This window comes from Muscardinus avellanarius (genome assembly GCF_963383645.1).
Source record: "Muscardinus avellanarius genome assembly, chromosome: 2".
NCBI lineage: Eukaryota > Metazoa > Chordata > Mammalia > Rodentia > Gliridae > Muscardinus > Muscardinus avellanarius.
Window position 1 is genome coordinate 138,934,570 of NC_137787.1, and position 9,472 is coordinate 138,944,041.

A 9,472-nucleotide genomic window follows, 5' to 3' on the forward strand; every position below is an offset into this window, starting at 1 on the left:
ATGTCAGCTATTTATTTGCATCCATTTTTTTTCAACATTTCCTTTTTTTCTAAAGGAAATTTTCAATTGGGGGCACAGCTCAGCGGTACAGCATGTATTTTGCATGTATAAGGCCCAGTTTGGATCCCTAGCATTGCAAAACAAAAACAAAAACAAAAACAAAAAAAACAGGGCTAGGGTGTAGCTTTGTGGTATAGAGCTTGCTAAGCACATGCAAGGCCCTGGGTTCTATCCCCAGCACCAAGAAAAATAACAAGTATATAAAAAATTTTCTTTCCTGTTTCCTGAAGTAAAGTGTTCTGAAAAGCAGGATTAAAAGATATATGCTATACCAAAATTAAAGATTATTCATTTTTTTCTTCCAGATCTGCATTTTTCAGTTTTTTTTTTTTTTTTCAGGTCTGGGGATGGAACCCAGGTGCATTCTACCTCTGAGCTACACTCCCTGCCCTATTTTTTATTCTTTATTTTGAAACAGGGTCTCACTGAGTTGCAAAGGGCCTCACTAAGTAGCTGAGGCTGACCGCGAACCATGATCCTTCGGTCTCAGCCTCCTGAATGCTGGGATGACAAGCGTGCGCCACCACGCCGGCTCATTTTTCAGTATTTGAGTCCAAATGCTAATCTAAAATGTTTATATTAAGCTATTGCCATTTAAGTAATTGCCATATTTATATTAAACTTTGCCACTTAGGTTAATTAGCCATATTTCATTGAAATAAATACCTTGTCTATATACATACTGAGAACACTGCTCAGGCTGACTTCATCATAACAGGGAAGGAGTTTAGAAAAATATTTACTTATGAAGGTGTTTAACCATGTTATTTTATTTTTGGTGTTGGGGACTGAACCCATGGCCTTGTATATACTAAGCACAGGCTCTACAGCTTAGCCATACCCCTGGTCCAACTATTTTACACAACTTGAATTTAAATAGATACGGCATTATTTAAATAACTTCTCCACTGATGATAGGAATGTCACTTCAAACTCTTGATCAGAGAACCTGCTTACAGAAGCACGAGCATTTTTTCTGATTTGGAGTCTCTTTTCTGCAGACAGGGAGAGAATATGAGCCATGGTCTCAGCATAGCCTTCTTCACTCTCAGCCAGAAATCCAGTTATATCTCCTTCATGAGGAACGACAATATCAAGCTTCGGGCCCCCTGAATTGTGTGCGAGGATAATTGTGCCAGCAGCCATACACTCCACAATTCCTGAGGGGGTTAAAAAATTCATTATTATTATTAGTAGTAGTATTAGTAGTAGTAGTATTAGTAGTAGTAGTAGTAGTACTGGGGATTGAACCCAGGGGTCTCTACCACTGAGCTATATCACTAGCCCTTTCTAGTTTTTATTTTGAGACAGGGTCTTGTTAAGTTGTTCAGGCTGGCCTTGAACTTGCAATTCTTCCACCTCAGCCTTCCAAGTAGTTGGGATTATGGGATCATAGGCATGCACCAATGCACTGAGAAGTCTTTTAAGTTTTTGGGTGTATTCATAAGAACAAGGGTGAATGAAAACCATCAGAAAATTTAAGAGACTCGGGAAAATCTTAATTAAATGTCTATGTCTATAAATTTGCTCATTTAACTTTCATGGTACAAAATAAAATAAAGATGTTTAGTTTTTTTTTTTTTTGTGGTACTGGGGTTCCTGGAAGCCCTTCTACCTCTGGGCTACACTCCCAGACCTATTGTTTTTACATTTTCATTTTGGAAACAGGGTCTCCTAAGCCAGCGCGCGCGGCTGGCTTCGAACCTGCGCGATCCTCCTGTCTCTGCCTCCCAAGCGCGGGGATTACAAGCGTGCGCCACCACGCCCGGCAGATGTTTAGTTTTTAAAGCTTTACAATAATGCTGATTCTTTTTTTTTTTTTTTTTTTTTTTTGAGGGTCTGGGGATGGAACCCAGAGGCATTTGACCTCCGAACTACACACCCAGCTCAATTTTTTATTCTTTATTTTTGAAACAGGGTCTCACTGAGTTGCGGAGGGCCTCACTAAGTAGATGAGGCTGTCCGCGAACCACGATCTTCAGGTCTCAGCCTCCCAAATGCTGGGTTACAAACGTGCGCCACCACGCCCGGCTTGATTCATTCTTAATTAAAACAGATAAGTAGATAGAGAAGTCCACAAAAAGCACCGTTCCTACACAAAGTAGAAGACTAGACAATGTTATAAAAATGGCTACTATTAGGTATTAGAAAGATAAAAGGAATACAAATAATTAAAAGCAAAATTTTAGGTGTTCAAGTTACATTATTAAAGAGAAAAATGTAAGCCACTTTAGTGAAACATATTCTTGCTGGTGCTTATGTTACTATTTGGATTTTGGGCATATCTGAGACTACTCTATGTCCAACAAGTGTTAACTAAGTGAAAATTTGTCATTAGTGTTTATTTAATAATACAGGTGAGGATATAAATTACTCTAACCAGTCTCTTCAAGACATGTTCCTGGAGAGAACGAAGTCTTTTAGAAAAGGAACAATGAAGTGATTAATTCTCTGAAGAATTCCTATCAAAGCTAATATCATCTTAGATGCATAAGAGAGAAATAAAATAGTTCCAAGTGTTTCTCCAAATACGGTGAAATCTCTGCAGAGGGGTTCGTGTTTGGTTTCAGGCCTGCAGCTTCCCTTTATGCATTCTGAGACCACAATCGAATCAAGGGCAGCACTCCCCTTCATGACCTCCCACCTCTCCTCTCCTGGCCCCTTCCTATCAGAACTGAGATAGCTGAAGCTCATAAAGACAAGGCAGCATGTAAGCTTCCTCTGGTCACAAGCCCTCCCCAGCCACCCTCTCTTCTCTTCCTTCATCTCCCTTTCACAGATAAATGATGGAAAGTGGTCTGCACTCACTGGCTCCACTTGCTCATCTGTAACTCATGTTTCACTTGCCACATCTGACTTTTGCTTCCCCTTGAAACTGCTGTTGCCTGCTGACCAATGGCTTTACTACCTTCCCTAGCATCTGGGCACATTGGGATCTGCTGCCCTTTTCCTTCTACCTATAATGCTGTCTTCCATGGTTTCCAAAGCACCACACTGCCTGTTTTCCCAGTCCTGTATTCTGTTCTTTGCTGACTTTTCAGCCCACGTTATCATAAACTACTGTCTTAAAGGTCTCAAATAAGGAAAGCATAGTTGGTGAATTAAGGACAGAAAATCAGGCCCTAATGCAGGCTTCCAAAGCATTATTTTATCAAAAGAACCTAAAATGTACATCTCAGGGAACCAAACAAGTTGTTTCAAGGTCAAACTCACCTATCCCAAAATGCTCATTCCACATGGTATGCAGACCAATTGTTGCTTCCATCAAGTAGTTCTTTAACTCATCAAAAGGAATGTTTATTTTAAATTCCACGTCTTCTTGAACTCCTAAATCCTCAGACAGCTTTCTCAGTTGATTTACCCTAAGCTCATCATCTTTGTTTCGACAACCTCCAATGAGGACAAGCTTAAGTGAAGAAGGTAACTTGGCTTTCTTACTTAACAATTTAGCAAAAGCTCTGATCTGCAAAGGATGATTCTTTTCAGGCCTGAACTGGCCAATGGAAACCAGTAAATGCCCAGAGGTCATCTTTTTCTCCTGTAAGGGAATGTCCAGAAATGTCTGCACATCACAAGGTGGATAAACAATATTAGTGCAATTCCCAACCTTCCACAGTGAGAGAATATGGTTTAGTGTCCAAGAAGAATTGACCATCACTACATCACTGCAAGAACCAACAAGTCCATAAATGAAAGCAAATAGGTAGTAGTAGATGAGCTTTACTTTGCTGAGAAAAGGATTCTTGGTAATGAAGGCTGCATTATTAAATCCAACATTTTGACTCTTCACTACAGACAGCATGTCAGTGCTGATAGTAGGATAATGAACGTAGCTTCCAACTCGGCAACCCCCTAGATACTTAAACAGAGGGAGTGTAAAAGCATATCCCATTGAATCGATGTAAACATCAGGAACACACTGCATCAGAGCTTCCCAGCCAAGAAAAATGGATCCTAGACTTTGGCCCAGCAGTGTGAAGTGAGGATATTGTGAATCTTCCACAAGGTAGCGTTTTGTTAAGAAAACAAACTGCACTGGATGAATTAATCTGATGTTAAATCTTCTGAAAGCTCCTTCTAGTATCTGTTGACCATTGACATTAGTATCACCAGTATAAACAACATAAACTGCTTCAGGATACCTAAAATAGAATATAACATTAAAGAATGTCATTAGGCTAAAAAATCAAACAGAAAGTTAATATTTTTCTCACAATCATAAACTTATTTTTATACTAAAAAAAAAAGTTTCCCAGTGTTTTTCATTTGAAGTATTGACCCTGTCCTTTCCTGAGTTTTTTTACTGCCTGAGGACTAAAATGTTAGTCCTCCAAATGAGACAATATGCTATGATCTAAATGTCTGTGTTCCCCCAAATAAGATGTTGAAAACTAATCCTCAATATAGTGGTATTAAGAGGAGGGGCCATTGGGAGTATAGCTCAGTGTTAGAGTACTTAACTAGCATGTATAAGGCCCTGAATTCAAACCCCAGTACTGCCGGGCGTGGAGAGGGGACCCATAATAAGAAATGCCTTGAATGACTGGCACTAGGGACTTAACCCAGGGTTTTGTGCATGCTAGGAGCATGCTTTACCATTAGCTATAATCCCAGACCCTTAGCGCCTTTATAAAAGAGGACTAAGGCAGCATGTGGATGCATCAAGAAGTTGCTTTCTATGAGACAGAGAGTGACCCCTACTAGACACCAAATCTGTTGGTGCCTGGATATTGAAATTCCCAGCCTCCGGAACTGTGAACAATAAATTTCTACTGTTTATAAATCACCTACCACAAGGCAATCTATTCTAGCAGCCTGACCATACTAAGACACTGTATCTTCCATTTCTTTGCTATTTCTTCATTAAGGGTTTCCGGTAGAGCAGACACCAACAAAAATTGCTGACTTAACAATGAGAAGTTTTAACTTTTAGGAAATATTTAAAAATTTTATTTTAAGAAATTGAGGTATAGCTAAGTGGTACAGTACTTGCCTAACATGTGTGAGACCCTGAGTTTGATCCCCAGCAGCACAAAACAAAACAAAGCCTATTTCAACAATGTTCATAGTATAAAAATGGTAATGAAATAATAATAACATACTCAACAACACGAACTAGAATTAAAGGTGTCTTTAGAAAGGATCATAATGCTAAAGCACTGCTCAATGTTTTTATCTGAGAAATGCAAACATGTCTTAAAAGCTAGATGTTTGCTGTTGTTGTTGACATGGGTGTCTCACTGTTGCCGAGGCTGGCCTCAAACTGTGACTACGTGAATGTGATGTTACAGTAGGATTGAAATTCAATAGGATCTAGTGAGGGGGGTGGGCATAGCAAAGAAATATTCTCTTGACTAAACAATAGTTAAAAAGATTAACATGATGTGAGACTATAATGCACCAGTAAAAACATTAAAAAAAAAAAAAAGAAATTCAAGTTGGGTGTGGTGGCACATGCCTCCTATACCTTGAAAGTCTAGACAGGGAGATTGGGAGTTTGAGGCCAGCCTCAGCAACTTAGTGAGACCCTGTTTTAAAAAAAAAAAAATTTAGAAAAGGGGGGTTGTAGCTCAGAATGCCTCTAGGTTTAATTCCTGGTACCACGGTGGGCGGGGTGGGGGGAGGAATTCCTGGCTATGAATAAGGTATAAGAGAAAGATGAATTTCTAGGTAATGGTTTGTTTTGTCTTATTTTAAATGTCAACACCAGAGCAAATTAGCTAAGAAAGATGCATACCTACTTTTTCTGCAGGGCTCTCAAAGCACACCATAAAACTCTTTCTCCTCCTCCACCAGCATTGCAGTATGGATGAAAAAATGCAATAACCATTTGATTTTTCCCATTTTTGTTGGTTAACACAGACTTTTTCTTTCTCTGCAGCAGCAGTCTGAGTACAGAAAGGGCAGTGACCAAGCATACACATAAAACTCCGCATACAACTAGCCCAGGGAAGAGTAATGAATAAAAAAACCTGAAATAAGAAGAAAAAAGTGAAAATCCATTTAATGCCCATTAAAAGAACTAAAATGACAATTTTTTCTACTTTAACATATTTACTTTACATATTAGAAGATAATTTTTGTATTTTACAAGCCAGCTAACAAAACAAAATAATTATTAAATTGTGTGTGTGTGTGTGTGTAAGAACACTAGTGGGGTTTGAACCTAGAACCACACACATGGTAGGCAAGTTTTCTACTACTGAGCTATATCCCCAGGCTATAAAAACGATTTTTTTTGTGTGTGTGGTACTGGGGTTCCTGGAAGCCCTTCTACCTCCAGGCTACACTCCCCAATCTATTTTTTATATTTTTATTTGGAAACAGGGTCTCTTAAGCCAGCGTGGCTGGCTTCGAACCTGCGCGATCCTCCTTTCTCTGCCTCCCAAGCGTGGGGATTACAAGCGTGCGCCACCACGCCCGGCATAAAAATGATTTTTAATTTTGAAAACTCTACTGAGGCAAGGTGGTATGCACATGTATTCCCATATTATTTGGGAGGCTGCAACAGGATGACCACTTGAACCCAGGATTCAGTGGGTCTTTGATCTTTTCATTTTATAACATTATGACTCGATAGTCTGCCATTCTTAGTTTCTTTTGCAACACTGGGGATTGAGACCAGGATGTTCTACCTCTGAACCATATCCCCCAGTACTATATTACTTTTATTTTGAAACAGGGTCTCATTAAGTTATTGACAGTCTTGCTAAATTGCTAAGGCTTGCCTTGAACCCATGATCTTCCTGTCTCAGCCTGACAAGTTGTCCTTAGTTCTTTCAAGTAAAAATGGTATTCATAAGAAATGTATAAGCACACAACTCAGTCAACCATTTAAGAGGTTTTCCTTATTATATTCAGAAGTGCTTTATATGTACTTCTCCCATTTTGTGATACAGAATATTAAAGAGATATGCACTCAAGGGCTGAGATTTAACAAAATTAACAATTTTATTATTTCACCACAAAAATCCTTAATTAAAACTGGCTTCAGTAACTGCATGTGGTAATGATTACGAGTGTAGTTTGGCATCACTGCCTTGATTTGTGCTATGGTAGTTTTATCCACCATTACTTTTGTACCATCAGTGTAAATTTCAAGGTAATGAAAAAGGCAATTGTTACATTATTATTGTTATTATTATTATTATTATTATTATTATTATTATTTGTGGTACTGGGTATTGAACCCAGGGGCGTTCTTCTTCTGAGCTATACACCCCCAGCCCTATTTTTTTATGGTTTATTTTTGAAACAGAGCCTAAGTAGCTGAGGCTGGCTACAAATCTGCTATCCTTCTGTCTCAGCCTTCCAAGTACTGGGATTACAAGTGAGTGCCACCATGCCCGGCTACCTTAACATTATTTTAAAAAGTTTCACTGAAATGAATCTTGGATCTGCATGGATCCACAAACAACACTGAGAACTAGCACTTTAAAAAATGAACAGTGTTTGACAGATGTGGTAAGAGCCATCATTTATTAAACATTTGGAATATGAGTTCACAAAACAATACTATATATAGGACAATTTGCTTTCCTCGGGGCAAACTTTCCCATTTTATTTAAAATGCAATAACTTATAGAATCTGAAGATTTTTATGACAATGATGTAGGTGGGGAAATTCATGTGATAGGCTTTTCAAACTGAACAACTTAACCCAGAAAAAGAATCCCATTAATGACTAAAGTTAAACCAATCCTTTAAGTCTAGTTTCAAAAACACTTACTGGCTCTATAAATAAATTTATTAAACACCCTATAGTACTTGCACATCAAAATGATCTTCTATTTTAGAGTTTACACATTACTACTAAAATATGTAGCATTAAATAATATTCACCCATATTCAGACAAAAGGTTTTTTAAAAAGGTAGCTAATTAACACTAAGTCACTCATTTAGAAAGCATTTAGCCATGATAACATACAAAACAATTAGTGTTATTCTCTAGCGTAAGGAAGAACACATTTGAGAATACATTTTCTAAATTCAAATGTTTTAAATAATCACTGCAGAATTTGAAGAGAGGACAAAAATGAAGAAACACCTGAATTTTGGCAATAATATGTATATAACCGTTATTCAGGAGGCTATTGTTTATTATAAAGTTTCTATCTGAACAAAATATATGTGGGTATTAAAACAACTAGGTAGGTAAAATATACTAGGTCTTCCATTTTAATCAGTGTTGGGAAAGGTATTTAAAACGCAGCAAATATAGCAACAAAGGTGAAAAAAGGTCAGTTAATAGTGATTATCACCTGATGGTAGCATTCTTGACTTTTCCTTTTACTTAACTATTCCCTAATTTTTAAAGAAGAAACAACGTTATTACGTAGACAATAACTATAAAGATAATAAGTACCTATTTTTTTTTTTACATCAGAGAAAATAAAATCAGTGGATGTTCAAGTAACAGAACGCAAGCCGGGCGTGGTGGTGGCTTATGCTTGTAAATTCAGCATTTGGGAGGCTGACAAAGAAGATCGCGGTTCGAGGACAGCCTCAGCTACTTAGTGAGGCCCTTTGCAACCCAGGGAGACCCTGTTTCAAAATAAAGAATAAAAAATGGGCTGGGAGTGTAGCTCGGAAGTAGAATGCCTCTGGGTTCCATTCCCCAGTACCGCACAAAAAGAAAGAAACAGAACGCAACATAAACTTAATAAGGAAGTAACATTTGTTAACAATAGCAGTTTGATGAGTTAAAGAGGAGAAACTAACAGACAAGGAAGAACCAGTTTCTTCTTTATCGAAGAAAGAGACCTGACAGATTGGAAAAATCACTCGCGGCTCGATCATTAAGGAAAACGAGGAAAGAATATGAATGATTAATGGTAGAGTAATTGGATTGCAGAAAGAAAGAAAACGCTGGAAAACCTAAGGAAATAACCCCTTAGCCACAGGGAGGCCAATTTAAAAGAAAACAAAACAAACAAAAAAACTGCGGTAAAGAGAATCTTAAGACCTAGTCTGCTCTATCTACGAGACCCCAAAGGGGGAAGCAAACAGCTCAACGGCCTAAGAAAATGCCTTAGATTCATGACAAGGAGGACCACTGTCCCACAACATTTAGCTGCACTGGACGGGCAAGTAATATCCCAGAATAATACGCAACGCCTGCGACCCGACACCACTCACCTCAAGATCTCGCACAGGCAGACACCCCCTTTGGCGGCCGCCATCTTTCACCCTCCACGGAGGTCAGGAAGCGCCGGCCGCTCCTCTCCTCTATTGGCTTCTGAGGAAGCTTAGGGCGTTCCCTCTGCCCTCGCGGGCGCTTCTGCATTCCAATTGGTTTCTGGTAAATGCTTCCCACGGCCTTCCAGCCAATAGAACCTGCCGAGGCAGAGAGGCGATTTCAGCGCAGCGCCCTGGGATCCCGCCCCCATCAGCGGCGCTGAGGTGGGAGTT

At 38.9% G+C, this 9,472-nt stretch overlaps 1 protein-coding gene across 1 annotated transcript; it reads right to left on the reverse strand.

Moving 5' to 3' along the window:
• Positions 1 to 948: 948 nt before the first annotated feature.
• ALG11 (ALG11 alpha-1,2-mannosyltransferase) lies at positions 949 to 9,243 on the reverse strand (the record flags this gene model as incomplete). The annotated part of the gene is made up of 4 exons (XM_080689006.1): positions 949 to 1,220; positions 3,274 to 4,202; positions 5,802 to 6,032; positions 9,200 to 9,243. 4 exons carry the CDS (start codon positions 9,241 to 9,243, stop codon positions 949 to 951), a joined length of 1,476 nt encoding a protein of 491 aa, XP_080545132.1.
• Between the last annotated feature and the right edge of the window lie 229 nt (positions 9,244 to 9,472).